Raw genomic sequence first — 25361 nt, forward strand, 5'->3', positions numbered from 1 at the left:
GCACATTATGGGGCATATTACATGGGGACAAGAGGACACATAATGGGACACAGCAGGGCATATTACATGGGGGCATGAGGGCACATTAAGGGGCATACAATCTCATTATGGGGCACAGCAGGGCACATTATGAGGCATAGCAGGGCATATTACGTGGGGGCAAGAGGATACATTATGGGGTACAGCAGGGTATATTACATGAAGCAAGAGGGCACATATAGGGCACTGTATGGTGCACACAGAAGAGCACACTATGGGGCACTGAATGATGCATCAAGGGGCACACAGCAGGGCACATCATATGACACACAGCAGGATACAGGGCACATCATGGGGCATACAGTAGGGCTCAGGGCACATCACAAGGCCCACAGGAGGGAATTGGGCACACAGTGAGGCACATAGTAGGGAATGGGGCACACAGTAGGACACAACATGGGGCACACCACAAGGGCACAGTAGAGCACATCATGGGGCACACAGTAGGGCATATCACAGGGCACACAGTAGGTCATGGGACACATTACTGGGCACATCATGGGGGTAGGCAGCAGGTCATGGGGGCAGGCAACAGGGAATGGGGGCAGGCAGCAGGGCATGGGGGCAGGCAGCAGGGCATGGGGGCTGGCAGCAGGGCATGGGGGCACACATCCAAGCATGGGGGCACACATCAGAGCATGGGCATGGGGCAAACAGCAGGCCATGGGGCACAGAGCAGGGTGTGGGGCAGACATCAGGGCATGGGGGCACAGACCAGGGCATGGGGGCACACACATCAGGGCATGGGGGCACAAAGCAGGGCAGGGGGCACAGGGCAAGGGGGCACAGAGCATTACATGGGGTAGACATCAGAGCATGGGGCAGACATCAGGGCATGGGGGGCACAGAGCAGGGCATGGGGGCACAGAGCAGGGCATGGGGGCACAGAGCAGGGCATGGGGGCACAGAGCAGGTCATAGGGTAGACAGCAGGGCAAGGGGGCACAGAGCACTGCATGGGGTAGACATCAGAGCATGGGGCAGACATCAGGGAATGGGGGCACAGACCAGGGCATGGGGCAGACAGCAGGGCATTGGGCAAAGAGCAAGGCATGGAGGCAGACAGCAGGGCATGGGGGCACAGAGCAGGGCATGGGGCAGATAGCAGGGTATGGGCAGACTATAGGGCATGAGGCAGACATCAGGGCATGGGGGCACAGAGCAGGGCATGGGGGCACAGAGTGGGGCATGGGGCAGACAGCGGGGCATGGGGGCACGGAGCAGGGCAAGGGGGCATGGAGCATGGCATGGGGTAGACATAAGAGCATGGCGCAGACATCAGGAAATGGGGTTACAAAGCAGGGCATGGGGCAGACAGCAGGGCATGGGGAAAAGAGCAAGGCATGGGGGCACAGAGCAGGGCATGGGCAGACATCGGGGCATGGGGCAGATAGCAGGGTATGGGCAGACTATAGGGCATGGGGCAGACATCAGGGCATGGGGCACAGAGCAGGGCAAGGGGGCACAGAGCACGACATGGGGTAGACATCACGGTATTGGCAGACTATAGTGCATAGGGCAGACAGCAGGACATGGGGGCACAGAGCAGGGCATGGGGCACAGAGCAGGGCATGGGGGCACAGAGCAGGGCATGGGGGCATGGAGCGGGACATAGGGTAGACAGCAGGGCATGGGGGCACAGAGCAGGGCAAGGGCGCACAGAGCATGACATGGGGTAAACATTAGAGCATGGGGCAGACATCAGGGAATGGGGGCACAAAGCAGGGCATGGGCAGACAGCAGGGCATGGGGCAAAGAGTAGGGCATGGGCAGACATCAGGGCATGGGGCAGATAGCAGGGTATGGGCAGACAGCAGGGCTTTTGGGCAGAGAGCAGGATGCTGGGCACATAGATGGACACAGGACAGCTGCTGCTGCACTTTCCTTCCTAGATGCAGAGTAGCGCGGGAAGCGGCTGTAAACATACCTCTCATGATGTGCTCCTCCCCGCCGGCCCCTCCTCTCTTCTCGTCCGTCCGAGGTGATGACAAATACAAGCACCTGGGGTGGACGGGAGGGAAGGATGGGCCGGCAGGGAGGAGCACATCACAAGAGGTCTGTTTACACTGCAGCAGTCTCTTAGCAGGGAGCAGTGATTCGGGACCCGATCTACCCGTCAGCTAGCTGTGATTGACGGGTAGATTGAAGTGGAAGCTGTCATGGGGCCCCCTACTGGCCACGGGCCCTCGGTCCCTGTCCGAATTGCCCGATGGTCAGTCCGCCCCTGAGTGGTGCTCACCTGCACTTTAATCATTTTAGACGGTATAGCTACGCAGGCTTAAACATCAAGCTAAATCAATAAACGCTCACAAATTGTTTAAAACATGAGATGATATGTTACCAGTATCGCAATGATGTCTATTTCTATTTTTTGTGTTTTTGTATGACATAACTGTATACTGTACATTTTTCCTTTCTCAATAAAATAAGATTGAATTTATGAAGGGAGCTGAAACTTCGAGTTGCCAAGAGACAGTCAAGAAACCTTAGAGATTTAGAGAAGATTTGTACAGAAGAGTGGACCAAAATCCCTGAGATGTGTGCAAACCTGGTAGTCAACTACAAGAAACGCCTGACCTCTGTGCTTGCTAACAAGGGTGTCTCCACCAAGTACTAAGTCATGTTTTGCTTGGGGATCAAATACTTATTTTATTCACTGAACTGCAACTCAATTTATAACATTTGTAGCATGTGTTTTTTCTGGATTGTTTGGTTGATATTCCGTCTCTATCATTTAAAATACATCTATGATAACAATTATAGACCCTTCATTTCCTTGTAAGTGGGCAAACTTACAAAATCTGCAGGGGATCAAATAATTATTTCCTGTTCACTGTAGAGCTGGTGCACTTGTGCCCTCCAACTGCAGCTAAACTTTAAGCTTCATTAACACCTGAGCGCTTCAAAGCTGTGCGTTTTTACTGCGATTTTGCCGTGTTTTTTACCGCGATTTTTGCAGAGTTTTTCCCCACTATTTTGTTCAGGTCACCAATGTAAAGGGCAGAAAAATGCCTGTAATCTGCCCCAAAGAAGCTCATGTTCTTTTTTGAGCTTAGGGAGTTTTTCAGGCATTTTGCTTCAGGTGACAAACGAATAGGTGCCATTGAAATGAATGGGATTTTGCTTGCTGGGCATTTTTCAGGCGTTTTTGGGGTGTTTTATGAGCTGAAGACGCTCAGGTGTGAATGCAGCCTAAGAGCCTCATGCAATGGGGTCTAAAGGCCTAAATCCACTAGTGCATCCAACACCACCCTATCCCCAGATTGACAATCCAAAGGATTCTCCGCTCCTCTAGGGCGGAGACACCCTAAGACAGACCAGAATAAAGCCTAATAAAAGAAAACAAATGCAGCTACCACATTTAAGGATTTTTTAAATACATTACATTTTGGTTTTTGGGTTCAATACTGCTTTAAACTACTTATTTCATTCTGAGACTTTACTAAAGCAAAATTATTTTATTCAACTGTTAATAATTCCAATCTTCACATCAGAACTCTGCAAATTAAATGTACAGCCAAAGAAGATGTATGCATTCATAAATACCTATAATATTTAACATTTTCATTTAAAGTATAACATCTGTTGCAGTATTTATTAGCTGAAAAAAAAATGCTATAAATAAGATAATAACAAATGTATATGTATAAATGGTAAATGTACAAACGTATATTAAAAAAAAGGACTTTTTATTTGATAGAAAAATGGAAACATTATTGCACTTGTAAAGATTTTACTATCGTACATAAATTACAGGAATGCCGTTCCTTTAGGCTCTGTTTCCACTAGTGCGACTTTTCATGCGACTTGGGACTGAAAAGTCGCATGACAAATTGTTTCCCATGATTTCCAATGAGTACCGTTCATATCTGTGCGACTTTAAGTCGCAGCGACTTCAAAGTAGTCCCTGCACTACTTTGGTCCCACTTTGATGCGACTTGAGGTCCATAGATACAGGCATTGCTTCAAATCGCGGTAAAAAGTCGCGGTAAAATCGCGGTAAAAAATCGCGGCAAAATCGCGCGACTTTGGGGACGCACTAGTGGAAACATAGCCTTAATCTTGAACCACAGCAAAGTTAATTGAGCAGCCAATTATTATAAGCCGCTCGTAGGCAGAGAAACAATTGACCTTGGCTTACCTTGTCCTGAAAGCTGAATAATTCGAGTTTAAATGAGAACCTATAGATTAGTTACAGCTTTTTTTTACATACTGTATATATGTAAATGCAATCATCATAATAAAATAATAATAATATCACATATTAACGCTTTGTGGTCTATGTTCCTTCATAGTTTTTTTTAAGATATAAATATGCACCAGCACCAACATGTAGGCAGGACCAAAGCCACACACTTCAGATAAAGCACGGATCTTTTATATGCGTCCTTGTTATAGTGCATCACAAACAAGTATATGGTCTTTGGCACAGATATATAGTTATATTCAATATTTGCAAAGCTGTGCAGAATTGTACAGTATCGCGTTTACCAATTGCGTTACCAGAGGACAGCTTCAGCTAGCAGGGGTAGTGTTAAGAAGAGTTTTCTAGGGCAAAGTGTCACCTTTCACCGGTTCCATGTCTCCATAACAATCTATGGAAAGAACTAAAGATCAGAGTTCATAGAAGAGGCCCACTCTCATCTTTAGTTCTTTCTATGGATTCTCTATTGGATTCAAGTCAGGTGATTGGCTGCCATTCTAGCAGCTTTATTTTCTTTCTTTGGAACCAGTTGAGAGTTTCCTTGGCTTTGTGTTTGGGATCATTGTCTTGCTGAAATTTCCACCCTTGTTTCTTCTTCAAATGGGATCCACTCAAGAGATCAAGAGATCCCCAAATTTTCCACTTCTTATTTAGTGATTGAACAGTACTGACTGGCATTGTCAAGGCTTTGGATGTCTTTTTATATCCTTTTCCATCTTTGTAAAGTTTCATTACCTTGTTACGCAGGTCTTTTGACTGTTCTTTTCTACCTCCTCATGGCTCAGTGTCTGCTCAGTGCATCTATGTGAGAGCTAACAAACTCATTGACTATTTATACACAGACACTAATTGTGATTTAAATAGCCACAAATGTGCGGAATTAACCTTTAATTGCCATTTTAACCTGTGTGTGCCACCTTCTGCATCTGTACCAAGGCCAAACATTGATCAGGGCCATTTGGGTGATTTCTGTTATCATTAAGATTTAAAAAAGGCTCCAAAAAACTGTGATAATAAATGGCTTCATGTGATTGCTATCCTTAAATAAAAGAGTTTTAGCATGATTAGTCATATTTTCAATATAAATGCCAACATTTTACAATTTCTGCCAGGGTGTGCAAACTTTTGAGCACAACTGTATATCATTTTTCATGTGTCCACGTTTTTTCACATATATCTTTGGTTGTTTTTTCATATGAATTGGATATATTTATTTGTATAAATTTTTTAACCTCTGTGAAGCACTTTATTTTGCACTTATTGACAGTGCAACACAACTAGATTTATATTGGATATATTGAGATGTGGATATTTAGTGAGTTGCAGCAGTTTTTGATGAATTTTTGTTTAGATTTTTTACAACTTGACACATTTTAGCGCAAGCTACTTTTGTTTTTTAGATTTTACACTATGCCAGCTCTTCACAGAAACATAGTTCTTAAAGTTGTTGTAAAGTCAGAAGGTTTTTTTTTTATCTTAATGCATTCTATGCATTAAGATAAAAAAAAACCTTCAGTGTGCAGCAGCCCCCCTCAGCCTCCCTAATACTTACTTGAGCCCATCTCTATCCAGTGATGTTGCAGGAGAGACGTGGCTGCCCGGGACTCTCCCTCCTCATTGGCTGAGACAGCAGCAAAGCGCCATTGGCTCCTGCTGCTGTCAAAGTCAGTGAGCCAATGAGAATAGAGAGGGGGGGTGGCCTAGCCAAGGTTCCGTTTTTGAATGGACACACAGAGCAGCGGCTCGGCTCGGGTGCCCCAATCGGCTTGCTGTGGGGGCACTTAGCAGGAGGGAGGGGCCAGGAGCACCGAAGAGGGACCCAAGAAGAGGAGGATCTGGGCTGCTCTGTGCAAAACCACTGCACAGTGGAAGTAAGTATAACATGTTTGTTATTTTTAAACACAAAAAAATGAGACTTTAGTATCACTTTAATTTCTAGTTAAAGCATTTGGAGGTTCAGCTTTTAATGAAAAAACAATGCAGTAAATATTTACAGAAATAAATATTATGAAGCAAAAATAAGCAAAAGTCTTTGATTCCAGAGTTCAGATTGCTTGCAGACTAGTCCAATCTGCCATGGCAGAGCCACTGGCCTTCAGAGACTTGACTCCCAGTACCCTTTTTTAAGGTGTTTATTTAGCAGAGTTATTAATTAAAGCAAAAAACAACCCCCTGAGTAGGGACCCAGTCCTAGAATAGAAATGTACAGTGTATACACGGGGGAAATATATACTCATTTATACACATAATCATCCAACAACTGATAAGGCCCCTTTCCCATATGTGGACCGTTCATTTCATCAGTTCAGTCACGTCTTTTCAAAGAAAAAACGCATGAAGTTTTCATCCGTTTCTTTACATCCAAGACCCATGCAAAAATGGATGGAAAACTGACCATTTGTCTGTTTACATCCGTTTTTCGTCCAATCCCTTTTTTAATGGAAGAAAAATAGAGCTTTGATCTGTTTCAAAAAATGGATGTTGACAGATGCGGATGTAAACTGATGTAATAGATGATCATCCATTTACATCCATTTTCTCATGGAAATGCATTAATGTCCGTTTTTCATCCATCAGTGGATGGATGAAAAACGGACAAACGGACCACATTTGTGAAAGGGGCCTAAGTCAAGTAAAACTGAGAATAAATAATATCACAAAAGATATACAAACATACAAACAATACCCTGATATACTCTGAGCTACAGAGACTCTAAAGTATCCTTGATAGTTTTGATCATAACAATAGCCAGAGCTGCTAATGCAATGGGTTTTTCTTGACCCTCAAGAGGGTGTTATTGAGTTAACACCCGCCCAGTCAAAAGATCTGAGGGCTGTGTTGGAGGCGTGCTGGTGTGTTTTATAATGCTCCAGTGGACTTACCCTAATGCCATCTATCTTGGGTACATCTGTTTTCCCATATGACAAGGTTTCACAATCTGAAGACCAGCATATTATTTAGCAGAATGAAATTACAATTTGTTAGATACCAAATATGATATACAGTGCTTTGAAAAAGTATTTATACTCCTTGACAATTTCCACATTTTGTCATGTTACAACCAAAAACATAAATGTATTTCATTGGCATTTTATGTGATAGACCAACACAAAGTGGCACATAATTGTGAAGTGGAAGGAAAATGATAAATGGTTTTCAAGATTTTATTACAAATAAATATTTGAAAAGTGTGGCATGCATTTGTATTCAGCCTCGTTTACTCTGATACCCCCTAACTGAAATTTAGGGGAACCAATTGCCTTCAAAAGTCACCTAATTAGTAAAAAAGAGTCCACCTGTGTGTAATTTAATCTCAGTATAAATACAGCTGTTCTTTGAAGTCCTCAGATGTTGGCTGTCCTCGGGGCCCACTAACAGGCCAGGTTTTATATATTACCGTGGGGAGATGCAGACTGGAATACTGCAATCACTGAGCAGCAAATGAGATATCACCTGTGATGTATTTCAGTTATCTTGCAAACCTGGCCTGTTAGTGGGCTCTGAGGACAGGGCTGATGACCACTCTGCTAGAGAACCTTAGTGAACAAACAGCATCATGAAAACCAAGGGACAGACCGGACAGGTCAGGGATAAAGTCGTGGAGAAGTTTAAAGCAGGGTTAGGTTATAAAGAAAATATTCCAAGCTTGGAACATCTCACAGAGCATTGTTCAATCCATCATCCGAAAATGGAAAGAGTATGGCACAAAGTGGCGTGTCTAGAACCTTCAGGGCTCCGATGCAAGAAACCATGAAGGGCTCCCCTGACCCCCCGGACAGGGCCCTTTCCTCCGACCCTGGTGGCGGAACAACAGGGCCCAGTCGCAAGTGGGTGGCTGCATATAAAGGAACCAATTTCTCCATTTCCCCCTGTTTCTCCTCCTCTCCATAGAGGACAGCGGGGCTTTGACAGGTCCATCTCTGCACAGTGAGAGTAGACGGACCTGTCATCTGCCTGCTCAGTGGGGGTCAGCGGACCGATCCCTGCTGAGCAAAGTGGAGTCCGTACACGGACAAGCCAGTGTAAAGGACCCTAAGTCACTGACCGCTGCCATTACTAGTAAAAAAATAAAATATAAATAAAGCTATCCCATAGTTTGTAGACGCTATAACTTTTGCACAAACCAATCAATATTCGCTTATTGGGAATTTATTTTACCAAACATATGTAGCAGAATACATATTGGCTTAAATTGATGAAGAAATTCGATTTTTTTACATTTTTTATTGGATATGTTTTATAGCAGAAAGTAAAAAATATTGTTTTTTTCTTTTTCAAAATTGTCGGTCTTTTTTTTTATAGCATAAAAACCGCAGAAGTGATCAAATAGCACCAAAATACAGCTCTATTTGTGGGAAAGAAAGGACAAAAAATGTATTTGGGATGTAAATGTAAATTAGGGGGCCGGACGCGTGGATGGGGGGGGCGGTGCCCCTGCGCCCCGTATGGACGGGCCGCCACTGATTACTAGTATAATAAAAGAAAAAAAAACAGTATATATATATCACAATTTGTAGATGCTATAACTTTTGCGCAAACCAATCAATAAACGCTTATTGGGATTTTTCTTACCAAAAATAGTAAAAAATATTGTTTTTTTTTTTTTTTTCAAAATTGTCGGCCTTTTTTTGTTTATAGCGCAAAAAATAAAAAACCGCAAAAGTGATCAAATACCACGAAAAGAAAGTTCTATTTGTGGGAAAAAAGGACAAAAAATGTATTTGGGTACAGTGTTGCACGACCGCGCAATTGTCAGTTAAATTAACGCAGTACCTTATCACGAAAAATGGCCCGGTCATGGGGAGGGGGGGTAAAACCTTCCAGAGCTGAAGTGGTTAACCGCTTGCTGACTGCCGCACACAGATGTACGTCAGCTGAATGGCAAAAGCAGGTAAATGGGTGTACCTGTGTCCCTTTGAATTTGCCACCTATGGGGTGCGCGCGCCAGCCGCACGCCACGGGAGCATTCCCGCGGGTCCTGGGAACTTGATGTTTGCTGGCAGCCCGTGATTGCAGTGAGGAGAGGCGGAACGGGGAGATGGCTTTGTAAACAATCTGCCTAGTGACATGACAGTGATCCACTGCTCCCTGTCATCGGAAGCAGTGATCGCTGTGGTAGCCCATCCCCCCTACAGTTAGAATCACTCCTCAGGACACTCTTAACCCCTTGATCGCCCCCTAGTGTTTAACCTCTTCCCTGCCAGTGTCATTTACACAGTAATCAGTGCTTTTTTATAGCACTGATTGCTGTACAAATGCCAATGGTCCCAAAAATGTGTCAAAACTGTCCGATGTGTCGCAGTCATGATAAAAATCGCAGATTGCCGCCATTACTAGTAAAAAAATATATGTATAATAAAAATGCCATAAATATATCCCCTATTTTGTAGACGCTATAACTTTTGCGCAAGCCAATCAATATACGCTTATTGCGATTTCTTTTACCTAAAATATGTAGAAGAATACATAATCGGCCTAAACTGAGAAAGAAATTTGGTTTTTTATATATTTTTGGGGGATATTTATTATAGCAAAAATTAAAAAACATTGCTTTTTTTTCAAAATTGTCGCTCTTTTTCTGTTTATAGTGCAAAAAATAAAAATCGCAGAGGTGATCAAATACCACCAAAAGAAAGCTCTATTTGTGAGAAAAATAAAATAAACTCATCAAACCCGACGTGTTTCATCTACAAGACTTCAACTGGGATATAACCCAGTTGAAGTCTGGGGAAGTCATTGAAGACGAAACGCGTCGGCTTTGATGAGTCCTTTCCATGCCATTGCGCCATTCCCACCAAAAGAAAGCTCTATTTGTGGGAAAAAAAGGACGCCAATTTTGTTTGGGTACAGCGTCGCACGACCGCGCAATTGTCAGCTAAAGCGACGCAGTGCCGAATCGCAAAAAATTGCTCTAGTCGGGAAGGGGGTAAAATCTTCCAGGGCGGAAGTGGTTAAACAAATACATTTAATAATAAATTAATATACACCGAGCTGCATTGATTCATGTTTTTTTATATCTGCTAAGAGGTTAACTTTAAAGCCTGGCTCCTTTTTTTCATTTTGGAATCAAGCATAGGTTAGAAGTGCTGTGAGGTTATTATTGTCATTTGTGTCCTCTTTGGGAGAGATTAACCTTCTCCTCCTGACTTGGTGGTTCCTATCACTTTATGTGGACATAGCAAAAAAAAAAAAAAAATCTGGGATTCAACATGGAAATTTTCACATTTTCTTTACAGAACCGGTTTATTGAATTCAGTCTTCCAGGTAATAGGTGCAATCACGTCCCCAGGAATGACATCATACATGTGTAAGATGTCTGGTTTTCTTCAAATGGTCGTCAGTTCTTTCCAGTCCAACAACCTGCATGGAAAACAAAAAGTAACCGATTAAAAAAATAAATAAATACAAAAAATAGCATACTTTCCCTTCTGTTATAGCACACCAGTCGTTTCCTTGCATCTGCGGCAATGTCTGTTGAGTTTGTAATTAGAGTATTAATTTGGAAGCTGCACTTATTTATTTTGGAGATGAAGACATCCAAAAAAAAAAAGAGAGATGTTTTTTTTTTCTCTCTCATTTGGCAAAATCTATACCCGCTGTGTGCAGGAGGATTCTCCTAATATTAGAGCCACACAGATATTGCTAATGACAAAGGAAAGTATTGTGCTAAAGAGGAAATATGTACATATCCCATGACAATATATTATCAAAGAGGGATATGTATTTATCACCTTATAAACTTTGGGTAAAAGTAAAACCCAACTCCAGGCAAATGTTTTATTAAAGCGGACCTTCAGTAATTTTTTAATCTTTCCATCTATTAAATCCTCTGTCCTTGTTTTAACTTTGGATAGTAAAATATTTTTTTCTGCCAGTACAGTGGAATTTTGGATTACGAGCATAATCCGTTCCAGGAGAATGCTTGTAATCCAAAGCACTCGCATATCAAAGCGAGTTTCCCCATAGAAGTCAATGGAAACGAAGATAATTTGTTCTGCATTGACTTCTATTGCATGCAATACCGCATGTGACCAGAGGTGGGGGGGCGCCGGAGAGCCTTGAAAATACTCGGGGACAGCTCGGCTGAAATCGTAAACCCTTGGAATCACTCGGAAACTTAGTGTTTACGAGTATTTACGAACGGCTCCGAGTGTCACCGGCGCCCCCGCACCTCTGGCCAAATGCGGTACTGCAAACCCCATTAGCTTGAATTCTGCTCGTTTTGCGAGACAACACTCGCAAACCGAGTCACAATTAAAAAAAAAAGTTGCTCGTCTTTCAAAACGCTCGTTAACCGCATTACTCGTTAACCGCGTTACTCATTAACCAAGGTTCCACTGTAAATACCTTATACAGCTCACTTCCTGTTTCTTGTCTGGTCCATAGCCTAGGCTTATGACATCATGCACAGATCTCTCTCTCACTCTCGTGAGAGTTTGCCAGGAAGGGAGGGCGATGAGTCGTAAGAGTGGCCAATGAGATTGAGCCCCTGAGTTGCAGGGCTGCAAAGCTGGAGGGGTGCCTCTGTGTGTCTGTGTAAATCCAGGAAGTGAATAGGCAGAAGCTTCAGCTGCCCACAGTTAAAATGACTGCAGCCAGACTCAGTAGAGGGAGATTTCTGCAGCATATTTGGCAAGTACAGAATCACAGTATATATAAAATGATATGCAAAGTGGTTGGAGGGAAGCTTCAGAATGGCAAAGATGTTTTTATTACAAATTATCTGAGCAGACTGCAGATCCTCTTTAAAGAAAAAAATAGCCCTCCTGGAGGTGTTAAAGCTGAATTCCAGCTTTTGATACCCTTTACATAGTTTGTTTTGGCCAAGCTGGCCCAATGCACTATGTCCCTCACTAAGAAGTGAGGCCGCTGGATGTGCTGCATGGAATGCATACAGCATACTGCAATGTGTTCTCATACCCGGAACACATTAGAGTCTATCTGATCGGCCCTCAGCCATTCAAAGAAAATAATGTATTCTTGCAATGAATACAAAACTTCCTCTGATTGACTGAGTCAAAGGTTGTGACATCATCAGCCTGCCTCTCTGGCATAAAGTGTCAGTTAGTGTCAGATTGTCCACCGTAATATTGCAGTCCCGCTATAAGTCACTGATCGCCACCATTACTAGCAGAGGCGGCTGGTGTTCAAAATGAAAATTATAGGGGGGGGGCAGCAAACCAATGCCACCCCCCTCCCGCTCAGGAGACGATGAAGCCAGCAATCACCAGCACCACCAATCACCCACCCCTTCCCTCCAATGTCCGAGCCAGGGTGCTGGATGTGGCTGCGGGTGAGCTGTTCATGGAGACCTCGCTTCAGGGCCGTTCCTTCTCCTCCCGACTGAACAGGAAGTGGGTCCTGAGACTCCCTTGCCAATTGGGTCTCAGGACCCGTGGCCGCTTCCTGATTGGTCAGGAGGAGAATAGGGAGACAATAGCAAATATTAAGCCCACCCTTTTTTTAAGTTAATTACAGCCTCAGGCTCTAATCACGTACTTCAAAAAAAAAACAAAAAACCCATTGGAATCCATGCGTCCGGCGCCCCTGCGCCCCATATGGATGGACAGCCACTGATTACTAGTATAAAAAAAAAAAGAAAAACAGTATATATCCCATAGTTTGTAGACTCTATAATTTTTTTATAATATACGCTTATTGGGATTTTTTTTACCAAAAATATGTAGCAGAATACATATTGGCCTAAATTTATGAAGACATTTGATTTTTTTTATTGGATATGTATTATAGCAAAAAGTAAAAAATGTAGTTTTTCTTTTCAAATTGGTGATCAAATATCACCAAAAGAAAGCTCTATTTGTGGTGGCAAAATTACATAAATATAATTTATGTACAGAGTTGCATGACCGCACAATTGTCAGTTAAGGTAACGCAGTGCTGTATAGCAAAAAAAGGCCTGGTCATGAAGGGGGGGGGGGGGGGGGGGGTAAATCTTCCGGAGGTCAAATGGTTAAAGATGAATAATAAAACTGTATCCTGGAGATATTATCATTCTTGGGCCCATAATATTATTGTATTATAATAATTATAATTATTATTTTTTTTGAACTAGTAGTAATGAATGTAGCCCAGTACTGGTTACCTTTGATGAACTGCTTCTTGGAGTTACTGTTGTCTCAGAGAAGGCCGAGTCACTGTGATTTGATCGAAAACCTAAAGAACAAAATTATTAACAGCTCGGTGATTTTCTCCTCAATTCAAATGGATACAGCTTTAAAGGGCCAATTCACCCCAAAAGTGAAATTTTGCTTCAGGGTGGACACTGGTTATTTGAATACCCTTGAAACTTCTCATCCATCAATCAGAGACACAGACAATATAAAAAGTCTCAATCTCAGTTTCCAAGGCCATTGACCTGCTATGAGCATTATCCGGGGCTCCCATTCTCGCCAGCAGATTTTTATGTCAAGTACTTGAGAGTGCGCCACAATCCCTGAGATTAGGCTCAATGCAGCTGAAGGAGTGAGACTTTGATTTTGGACAGAATTAGAGAGAGAGAGAGTGAGTAGCAGTGAGCTCTGAAACAGGATGCCCAGAACCAGTGGCTTTGGTTACTTTTTTTGGGGGGGGCGGCAAGTGCAAGGAAGCCCTGATTGGCCAGGAAATCTTAGGACTCCCTAGGCCAATCGTGTCTAAGGACATACTTCCTGTTCGGCCAGGAGGAGAATGTCTCTCTGTGTGCTGCATCATGCACGGCCTCTCCCCACCAGACAAACAATATCTAGGAAGTCTTTCTTCCCCCTGCCTCCCTAAGGTAAGGCCCCAGATAGCAAGCAATTGTGCTGCACGTTTGAAAAGGACTTGCTAAGCTATTGCTAGACTTTCCCGGCTTCAGAAGTTTGCCGCACAATTGCAGCAAGTCCGCAATGCATAACTCCAGATCAACTTTCTATGCGAACATTCTGCAAGTCTGCTGCAAATTCAGGTTCAGTTATGTTGTACAATAGTCCTCCCACCACAGGGGGCACCGTGGCTGAATTTTCATGCTGTAGACTTGCAGAGCTCTTGCTTTAGACTCACCACTGCAACTTTGCTCTTGCTAGAGACTTGCCATGCAAATTTGCTACAAATTGGAAAAGTGTCAACTAGAACTTGTGCTTCAAGTGCTCTGCAAGTGTACAACTCGGCAGTGAAAATGTGCAGCAAGTTAACCGCTTGCTGACCGCCGCACACAGATGTACATCGGCAGAATGGCAAAGGCAGGCAAATGGGAGTACAGGTACGTCCCTTTAAATTTGCCGCCTTTTGCACGCGAGCGCCCGCCCGCCGCACGCCTCGGGAGTGTGCCCGCGGGTCCCAGGAACTCAATGTTCTCTGGCGGCCCGCGATTGCGGTGTGGAGAGGTAGAACGGGGAGATGCCTATGTAAACAAGACATTTCCCCGTTCTGCCTTGTGTCATGACAGAGATCACTGCTCCCTGTCATGTCCTAGATAGTCCATCCCCCCACAGTTAGAATCATTCCCTAGGACACACTTAACTCCTTCATCACCCCCTGCCTGTGTCATTTACACAGTAATCAGTGCATTTTTATAGCACTGATTGCTGCATAAATGACAATAGTCCCAAAATAGTGTTAAAATTGTCCGATGTGTCTGCAATAATGTCGGAGTCCCGATAAAAATCGCAGATCGCCGCCATTACTAATAAAAAAAAATTAATAATAAAAATGCCATAAAACTATCCCCTATTTTGTAGACGCTATAACTTTTGCGCAAACCAATCAATGTACGCTTATTGCGATATTTTTTTACCAAAAATATGTAGAAGAGTACATATTGGCCTAAACTGAGGAAAACATTCTTTTTTATATATTTTTGGGGGATATTTATTATAGCAAAAAGTAAAAAATATTGCATTTTTTTTTTAAATTGTCGCTTTTTGTTTATAGCGCAAAAAATAAAAACCGCAGAAGTGATCAAATACCACCAAAAGAAAGCTCCATTTGTGGGAAAAAAAAGGATGCAAATTTTGTTTGGGTGCAACGTCACACAACCACGCAATTGTCAGTTAAAACGACGCAGGAATACTTTCTCCTGCTGATATAAATGATTGGGCACTATTCTTCCCACTGACACCAATGATGGGGCATTACTCCTTCCACTGACACCAATGATAGGGCACTATTCCTCCCACCGATACCAGTGATGGGGTACTATTCCTCCAACTGATATCAATGATGGGGTAGTATTCCTCCCACTGATACCAATGTTGGGGTACTATTCTTCCCACCGATACCAATGATGGGGCACTATTCATCCCACTGGTATCAATGATAGGGCACTATTCCTCCCACTGGCACCAATGATGGGGTACTATTTATCCCACTGATACCAATGATGGGGTACTATTCCTCCCACTGATATCAATGATGGGGTACTATTCCTCTCACTGACACCAATGATGTGGCTTACTCCTTCTACTGACACCAATGATAGGGTACTATTCCTCCCACTGATACCAATGATGGGGCACTATTCCTCCCACTGACACCAATGATGGGGTACTATTCCTCCCACTGATATCAATGATGGGGCACTATTCCTCCCACTGACACCAATGATGGGGCACTATTCCTCCCACTGACACCAATGATGGGGCACTATTCCTCCCACTGATATCAATGATGGGGCACTATTCCTCCCACTGATATCAATGATGGGGCACTATTCATCCTCCTACAAGCCACAGACGCCGTGTAATTTTGTTACTCCCATTGGCCACAAAGCCTGATATACTGCCTACTCCAACTGATCCTGGGGCATTTTCAACTCCCTCTGGCCACAGTCCAGCCCTCTTAAAGTCTGAAGGACAGTAAACTGGCCCTTTGTTTAGAAAGTTTGGAGACCCTTGATGTACACAGTGGGGTAGCAAGAAGGAGTAAGAACTGTCATAGGCCCCTAAGCATGGACCAGTTTTAAGTATAAGTATAAATAATCAATTCACATAAAAGAATACAATGAAATAAATCCTTACTTGGTGCTGCTGATGGAAGATCTGGTGTGTATGTGTAATTGTGTTCTCCAAGGCTGACTCTGTCAATGGTCCGGATATTACTGAAATCCCGCTGTGGTGCTTTCCTAGGAGACAACAATTAAACATTGGAACATCATGTACTTGGCAACCATAGACAGCACAATTTCAGCAAACAGCAAAAAAAAAAAATTGCAGCAATCTCATCTATCAGAATTTAAAGAAGCACCCCAGAAACATCAAAAATAACCCCCTACCCTCCACTCATTATTCAAGGTTGATGATCTGGTATTTAAAAAATGTTTTCTATAAGCATCTTTTTGTAGGGTCTTTTTTGGGTCTTTTTTGTTCATTTCTACTCCAGAACAACAAACACACTCAAAGAGGTGCAGGGAACTTTTACATTTGCAGGTGTAATCAGATAAAGGAAAACTTCAAACAAGCTCAATAGCTCTGGCAAGACGGCTCCTACACAGCAAGGCTGCACACAATGGGCTCAAACCATAGAAATACAGAAAGGAGCGCCAGACCAAAATCAGATAAAAGAGTCCAAGATAAGTTTAATTGTTGGCTAAAAAGTCATATAAAAACAGTCAACGCTTTTCGGAGGAAACACCACTCTCATGGCCCCATTACTGCTCAGCAACTGTTGTCTAGTTGTTCTATCAGTTAAGTACCAGTTCTAACATAGTTCTGTGAGGGCACTGTGTTTTTCTGAGTCCATCCAAGTTTTATCCTGTGTTTAGCCCTGATGAAGGGGGAGGGGTGTTGCCCCTGAAAAGCTTTGGCTGTTTTTATATGACTTTTTAACAACAATTAAAATGATCTTTGACTCTTTTAGGGTTTCAGTCAGGCGTTCCTTTCTGTGTTTCTACATGCTACTTTGTGGTTGCTTCCATCTTTGAATAGAGCTGGTCAGGGGAAAGGTAATAGCAACTTTGTAGCTTGGTGAGGTAGCTGGCTGCCAGGGAACTACACTTTGAAGTAGAGTCAACGTCATGGCATGGGCAGGGTTCAGAGTGTGGTTTGGGGCAGTTCACTGCACCTCACAAGACCATGAAGGCAATAACCTTAGATCAGAGACAGGTCACCGGGATTTGAGAGTGCAGGGGTACAAACTGATTGTCAGGTCCTGGATCACCTGCTGGTGGCACTGAGGTTTCCCGGGTGGAGGGTTGTAATTCCAGTGTCCACCAGCAGGTATCTCCCAGCAGCCAGCAGACCCCAGTAATGAGTTTCCATCTGATGCTGGCTGCTAGGATGGTATTTAAGTCCTCCCCTACTAGTACCTAGTGTCAAGACACCTAGTGTCTTGCTGCTGCCAGATTCTGTGTTCCATGTATCCTGATTTTGCTCCTGCCCTGTACCCAGTACTCTTCTGCCTTGTACCCCTTCTTCCTGATCCCAATTATGGTCCCCTCTTCCCATCGGCTCCTCGCATCGCCAGTTTTCCCCTGCTTTTTTGTGTTCCCAATTTTGTATATATTGTATATAGTTAGTTATTAATTAGGCGTTCTATTTGTTAGGTTGATTAGTTAGGTATTCTGTCACTAGGTTATTTGTTCACTTATATTTTTATGTTTGCAGCGTGCTGGTGTTTTTATAGGTTTTGATTTACCTTAAAGTGATATTAAAGTCTTGTTTTGAAAAAAAAAAATAACAAGCATGTTATACTTACCTGCTCTGTGCAGTTGGTTTTGCACCTCCTCCTCTTATTGGGTTCCTTTGCCGGCACTCCTGGCCCCTTCCTCCTGCTGAGTGCCCCCACAGCAAGCAGCTGGCTATGAGGGCACCCAAGCCGAGCCTCTGCTCTGTGTGTCCATTCAGACATGGAGCCACGGCTCGGCCCTGCCCCCTCTCCCTCCTCATTGGCTCACCGATTTTGTGTCTCAGCCAATCAGGAGGGAGAGGAATGGGAATCTGCTGACCTGCATTGGACACGCTTTTCCAAAGAATGTCAAATGCAGGAAGGAAACGTCTGCCTACATGAGCCCTTTTGGTGTTTTTTGAGGAAAACTTCAGATTTTTGTGAATAAGAACCTTGCAAATGGTAAATGACAATTTTTGGCCTTTTGCAATAGAGTGCTTTTGGAGATACGACTTGTATATATATATGCCCGACATATACAGCTGCTATGTACCCACAATCCAAGTAATGATTGGCTTACGTTGCTGTATGCGTGTAGGCAGGTGTAGTCTGTATTCCCAACTGTAGGTACCGCTTGACCGAATTATGCAGAAGGTGAAGGAAGTTGTGAGGAACTTGGTTCCTCTATGACCTCCTGTAGTCACCAGGAGACAGCTGTCCGATTGGATGCTGGCTCCCCACGTGGCCATCTTGGGTCAAGGCAGAGTCTATTTAAGACTCTGGCTCCTGGGTTTGGTGTGCTTTATGCAAGTGTAAGGATAGATTCTCCCTTCTGGCAGGGACAGTGCTTGTTGGCAGGGAAAGGTTCTTGAGGAATAGAGAAAGTACAGGGACTACGCTATCTCCTCGTGGGATGCCTCCCATTTTGGTGTAGGCCGGCCAGGCTGAATTCTCACTCCTCTCTGTCGGCATTATTTCAAGGTCTTGATTCTTTCCTACTGTGTGTAAGTGGCTCCAGTCGGCTGTGCCTACCCGCCTGGCCTGTTTGTACGTTGTTGGAACTCTCCCAATATACTGTTCTCAACTACCTCGGCCTCTGAGTTTAGTACGCTGCACCCTACCCTCATGCAAGTTTTTTCTGTATATGAACCTGTGCATGTGTAAATCTATACTCTCCTGGACGCAGATTGTCTACTTCTAGGATTGTATGCCAGTATACACACACGGACAGAGCTGTCTCAATGCATGGGCACTCCTGGGCACCGCCCAGGGAACCTAGGTGCATGAGGGCCCCATGATAATCTTCAATTATGTATTTGCCGACTGTCCTGGATTTGCCGGGACAGTCATGCTTTTTACTAAGCTGTCCCAGGACGGGCGTGCAGTATTGTGCCCCCCTGACCCCCCCCTGTACTGTGCCCCCTGACCCCCCTGTACTGTGCCCTTCTGCTTTCCCCCCTGTACTGTGCCCCCCCTGACCCCCTGTACTGTGCCCATTTGGTTTCCCCCCTGTACTGTGCCCTGCATACCCCCCTGTACATTTCCCTTTTGCTTTTCCCTCTGCACTGTGACCTCCTGACCCCCCCTGTACTGTGCCATCCTGACCCCCCTGTACTGTGCCATCCTGACCCCCCTGTACTGTGCCCTTCTGTTTTCCCCCCTGTACTGTACCCCCTGACCCCTGTACTGTTCCCTTTTGGTTTCCCCCCTGTACTGTGCCCTGCATACCCCCCTGTACATTTCCCTTTTGCTTTCCCCTCTGCACTGTGACCTCCTGACCCCCCCTGTACTGTGCCATCCTGACCCCCCTGTACTGTGCCATCCTGACCCCCCTGTACGGTGCCCTTCTGTTTTCCCCCCTGTACTGTACCCCCTGACCCCTGTACTGTTCCCTTTTGGTTTCCCCCCCTGTACTGTGCCCTGCATACCCCCCTGTACATTTCCCTTTTGCTTTCCCCTCTGCACTGTGACCTCCTGATCCCCCCTGTACTGTGCCCCCTGACCCCCCTGTACTGTGCCCTTCTGCTTTCCCCCCTGTACTGTGCCCCCCCTGACCCCCTGTACTGTGCCCTTTTGGTTTCCCCCCTCTACTGTGCCCTGCATACCCCCTGTACATTTCCCTTTTGCTTTTCCCTCTGCACTGTGACCTTCTGACCCCCCCTGTACTGTGCCATCCTGACCCCCCTGTACTGTGCCATCCTGACCCCCCTGTACTGTGCCCTTCTGTTTTCCCCCCTGTACTGTACCCCCTGACCCCTGTACTGTTCCCTTTTGGTTTCCTCCCTGTACTGTGCCCTGCATACCCCCCTGTACATTTCCCTTTTGCTTTCCCCTCTGCACTGTGACCTCCTGATCCCCCCTGTACTGTGCCCCCTGACCCCCCTGTACTGTGCCCTTCTGCTTTCCCCCCTGTACTGTGCCCCCCCCTGACCCCCTGTACTGTGCCCTTTTGGTTTCCCCCCTCTACTGTGGCCTGCATACCCCCTGTACATTTCCCTTTTGCTTTTCCCTCTGCACTGTGACCTCCTGACCCCCCCTGTACTGTGCCATCCTGACCCCACTGTACTGTGCCATCCTGACCCCCCTGTACTTTGCCCTTCTGTTTTCCCCCCTGTACTGTAACCCCTGACCCCCTGTGTTGTTCCCTTTTGGTTTCCCCCCTGTACTGTGCCCTGCATACCCACCTGTACATTTCCCTTTTGCTTTCCCCTCTGCACTGTGACCTCCTGACCCCCCTGTACTGTGCCATCCTTACTCCCCTGTACTGTGCCATACTGCCCCCCCTGTACTGTGCCATCCTTACTCCCCTGTACTGTGCCATACTGCCCCCCACCCTGTACTGTGCCCTTTATGTTGATTAGTCTTTGATCTATGGCATGTTTTCTTATTGTTTAAAATCAATTTTATTGAAAGTGCTAATGAATATATGTTTAACTCTATCAACTCTTTATACTTTAATTCTTTAGAGTAGGTGCATACATTGGGGCATGCTGGTAAGAGCCCCAGTGCATTACTTTGCCCAGGGGCTCATGATGCTACTAAGACAGCCCTGCACACGGACTTACACAATTACCATTGTAAACCCACCTAAAGTCATTCATCACCTTACCTTTTACCTTTACTTTACCTTAACCCTGGCTGTACTGTACTGTCAGAGCTCATTATCAGTTGCAAACTATATTTGAACACTTTCTGTCCTTAAGTTATTTTGGAAACACATAACAAGCAGATAGTGGGGTTTTCTCAAATTTGACTGTAAAATTGCAAATACACTTAGGTTTAAAAAAAAAAAAAAACTATGACTGTATATTGACCTCTATGATAAGCAAACGACTGCAAGATAAAGTAACAGATGCCATTTCTCTGCATTAAATGTGTTGTGTATAGGCAAATTTTTCAAGACATGTACAAGCAACTAGGACACAACTGCTATATTTATACAGCGGCGATATAAATATTGCCGCTGACACATTAGAGGGACATCCATGGGCATCTATGACTCTTCATGTTACCATCACATTACTGGCAGAAGCAGTGACAGATCTATGCAGCTTCTGAAGGAATATGGCCATATATATATATATCCTATCAAACATGTTCTTGGGGCGAATGACACCGACGGCAATATCTAACACTCCCAGCAGGAGAATGAGAGTTGGCTTACCATGAATCACTTTGATAGCCGGTCTCTGCAAAGAGACAAAAACAAATGTCAGCATGGCAGGGATAACAATTATTATTACAAAGCTATTAATTAGACAACTATTCACGGGATAATGTAGTGGATGAAAGGTGAAGTCTGCATTAAGTGCGGGGGTCCCTATTAAAGGTACACTCCACTCAGAACTGGAAATGAAGCTTTAAAATGGAGATGCAGCTTGCTGCAGAAGTCAACTAGGTAAGTTGTAAGGCACAAAGAGACCCTGTCATCTGCCTAAAACACTGCAGGTAAATGCACTGAAAATACAATTTATTTTAAATGCTTAATTGCAGCATTTTTTCCTCTTACCAGGGATTAGCGTAGTGATTTAGACAAAAGTAAAGTCTGCAGCTCTTCTTTACCCGCGGAGTGTCATCATTTGATCAGACAGTTTTGCAACATGAGGCCAAGTGGATATGGGAGCTTCAGGCTATAAAACCACCTGGCCTGAACGATAGCCTTATGGCGCGTAGACATGATCGGACATTCCGACAACAAAATCCTGGATTTATTTCCGACGGATGTTGGCTCAAACTTGTCTTGCATACAAATGGTCGCACAAATGTTGTCGTAAATTCCGATCGTCAAGAACGCGGTGATGTACAACACTTACGACGAGCCGAGAAAAATGAAGTTCAATAGACAGTGCGGCTCTTCTCCTTGATTCCAAGCATGCGTGGAATTGTGTACACACGATCGGAATTTCCGACAAATTTGAGAAAATTTGTTGTCGGAAAATTTGAGAACCAGCTCTCAAACTTTTGTTGTCGGAAATTCCGACAACAAATGTCCGATGGAGCCTACACACGGTCGAAATTTCCGACAACAAGCTCCCATCGAACATTTGTTGTCGGACATTCCGACCGTGTGTACGCTCCATTAGTTACGTCTCCTTTCTCAACGATACGTAATTTTTAATTTAATTTTTTAATGCATTTGGTTTGTTTGTTGCACGTTTTTAATTTTTATAATTCTTTCCCACATTGGTTATTTAGTTTAAGCAGTTTATTATTATCTTTCAATTGGCTGAAACATTGGAAGAGCACTTAAAAGAGATAGAAGGATTAGAAAATGTTGTATTTATTTCTTTACAAAGTATATTACATAGTACAGAGGTGGGATGTTCTGCCACCATGTGTAAGGATGTCATTTATGTTCATATATACACATTTTTTAGTCTCTCATTTGAGTTAAGCTGGGTCAGCCTTCATAGCGGGATTGATTAATCCATACTTGGCGCCATATTCTGTTCCACATTTTTTCTTAGGCTTCATTTAAAAAAAAGTGCCCCCCCACTTTGATTGGGGTGGATTGGGTGCTATTTATATTCTGTTCACTATTGTGGACATGTAGTCAACGCGGGCTAACGCCGTCATGTCGTGCGCGATGACGTTACGGCGTATGTGCGATGACATTGGCGGCCATGGCAGCCATTTCAAATAAGATGGAGACACATGGTGACAGACCCTGGCCCCTGAACAGCCTCTGAAGCAGCCGGCAGAGGTCCGGCGAAACCGGTCAGGCTATGGTTCTGTACCTTCACTTCACCTCCTCACTTATGACTAAACTTGGCTGACGTCGGCACGTCATGCTGTGCGTGATGATGTTGCGGCGTATGTGCAATGGCGTTGGCGGCCATGGCAGCCATTTCAAATAAGGTGGAGACACATGGTGACAGACCCTGGCCCCTGAACAGCCTCTGAAGCAGCTGGCAAAGATCTGACGAAACCGGTCAGGCTATGGTTCTATACATTCACTTCACCTCCTCACTTATGACTAAACTTGGATCAGGATGCCATGAATAATATGCCTTGTAGGACATTTTAGTCGACTAAAATGTACTGGAGATTTAGTCGGCTAAATACGAGTAAAACTAAAACAATAGCAGAATCCATCTCCGCATCCCTGAGGACCTTACACTGGCTAACCGTAAAGGATTGGATCACATTCAAGACCCTCTGCCTCACCCACAAATGCACACAAGGAAACGCTCTGCAATACCTATGCGAGAAAATAAAACACTACACACCTAATCGCAGTCTTCGATCAGCGAACCAAAACCTCCTCCTCATTCCCAAGTCCAGGTACAAATCAAAGGGAAAATGAAGATTTGCACTCCAAGGACCAGGGCTATGGAATGCTCTACCCACTAACATCCGCATGCAAGAAAACCATCGGGCCTTCAGAAAAAAACTCAAGACTCACCTCTTCTAAGAAGTAAGACAACTCAGGACGGATCAAGCGCCTTGAAGAAGATTCCCCTTCAGTTCTCCCACATAGAGGAGTTCAGCTCCCATGGTTGAGACAAAGGATCTTCCATTCTAATACTAGAGTAGGACCCACTAATTCGGGGTACTTTGTCGCAGTAAGTGGGCTTAGCACTATATGACCATATAGTGTGACCAAACCCCCACATTTTTTGAATATGTTCAGGTGTTTTTAACTAGCCTTGCAGGAAATGTCATTCTTGTATGTGTGCGCTGTAAAATATTTTGTACTTGAAGCGATTCAGTTCGTATTTGTAGCGCTATACAAATTGTTCATTCATTCATTCAGAAGACTAAAATGGGACTAAAACTAAGATGCCATTTTAGTCCTAAGACTAAAACTAAATCGAAATTTGCTGCCAAAATTAACACTGAAACCAGCTGCTCCCGCCCCCTCCACAGCCCAGAGCAGACAGCGGTGCTCAGGGAGCTCTGAGAACCGAGCGATCAGCGGTGCTTGATCGCTTGGTTCTCAGTCTTAGAGCTGGCCGGGGACCGATGCTGAATCCACCTAGGTAAGTATTATTCTTAACTCCTTCCAGACAGCCCACCGCACATATACTGCGGCAGGGCGTCCCAGCTGTGCGAAACAACGTACCTGTACGTTGTTCACTTCTTTCAGGTCTGGAGTGCGCGTGCCGCCGGAGACCCACTCCCACTGTGATTGGACACAGCGGGAGCCAATCAGCGGGTCCAGCGGCCGCGATGGGGGACCCACCGATCGTTCCGGGAAGAGGCAGAATGGCGGTCTGCCTATGTAAACAAGGAAGACCAGTGTTCTGCTAGGCAGAAACATTGATCTCTGTTTTCTTTCAGTGTCAGTCCATCCGCAACACAGTTAGAAAGCACTCCCTGGGAGAACATTTAACCCTTTGATTGCCCCTGATGTTAACCCTTCCCTGCCAGTGTCATTTATACACTGACATTGCATTTATTTAGCACTGATCACTGTATTGGTGTCACTGGTCCCCAAAAAGTGTCACTTAGTGTCAGATTTGTCTGCCGTAATGTCGCAGTCCCGCTAAAAATCGCTGATCCCCGCCATTACTAGTAAAAAATATAAAAAAAATATAAAAAAGTCCAAAAATCGATCCCATAGTTTGTAGACAATATAACTTTTGCGCAAAACAATCAATATACGCTTATTGGGATTTTTTTACCACAAACATGTAGCAGAATACATATTGGGCTAAATCGATGGAAAAATTAGATTTTTTACATTTTTTTATTGGATATGTTTTATAGCAGAAAGTAAAAAAAAATTATTTGTTTTTATCAAAATTGCCAGTCTTTTTTGTTTATAGCGCAAAAAATAAAAACCGCAGAGGTGATCAAATACCAGCAAAAGAAAGCTCTATTTGTGGGAAAAAAGGACATCAATTTTGTTTGGGCACAGCATCGCGCGACCGCGCAATTGTCAGTTTAAAGTGGTTGTAAACCCTTTACAACCACTTTATACTACAGACAAAAAAAGCCCTAAGGCTAACGCTGCGCTAGAACCAGTGAAAATTAAAAGCCAAAAAATGTCACAGAAAATAAAAACAGATGAGTAATAGTCACAAACAAAGCA

At 44.2% G+C, this 25361-nt stretch overlaps 1 protein-coding gene across 3 annotated transcripts in view; it reads right to left on the minus strand.

The window, feature by feature from the left end:
* Positions 1 to 6152: 6152 nt before the first annotated feature.
* IGSF5 (immunoglobulin superfamily member 5) overlaps positions 6153 to 25361 on the minus strand; it is a 188798-nt gene continuing 169589 nt past the window's right edge. For 2 of the 3 annotated variants that reach the window (XM_073617231.1, XM_073617230.1), the window contains exons 6-9: positions 21489 to 21513; positions 16240 to 16343; positions 13347 to 13417; positions 6153 to 10603 (exon numbers count right to left, since the gene is read on the minus strand). In XM_073617231.1, coding sequence (XP_073473332.1) covers positions 10541 to 10603; positions 13347 to 13417; positions 16240 to 16343; positions 21489 to 21513 — 263 coding nt within the window. In that variant the 3' untranslated portion in view covers positions 6153 to 10540. The remainder of the gene's footprint in view (positions 10604 to 13346; positions 13418 to 16239; positions 16344 to 21488; positions 21514 to 25361) is intronic. The other variant, XR_012241801.1, reaches the window with a different exon arrangement.

Source organism: Aquarana catesbeiana, linkage group LG02 (assembly GCF_042186555.1).
Source record: "Aquarana catesbeiana isolate 2022-GZ linkage group LG02, ASM4218655v1, whole genome shotgun sequence".
In the NCBI taxonomy this organism is placed as follows: domain Eukaryota; kingdom Metazoa; phylum Chordata; class Amphibia; order Anura; family Ranidae; genus Aquarana; species Aquarana catesbeiana.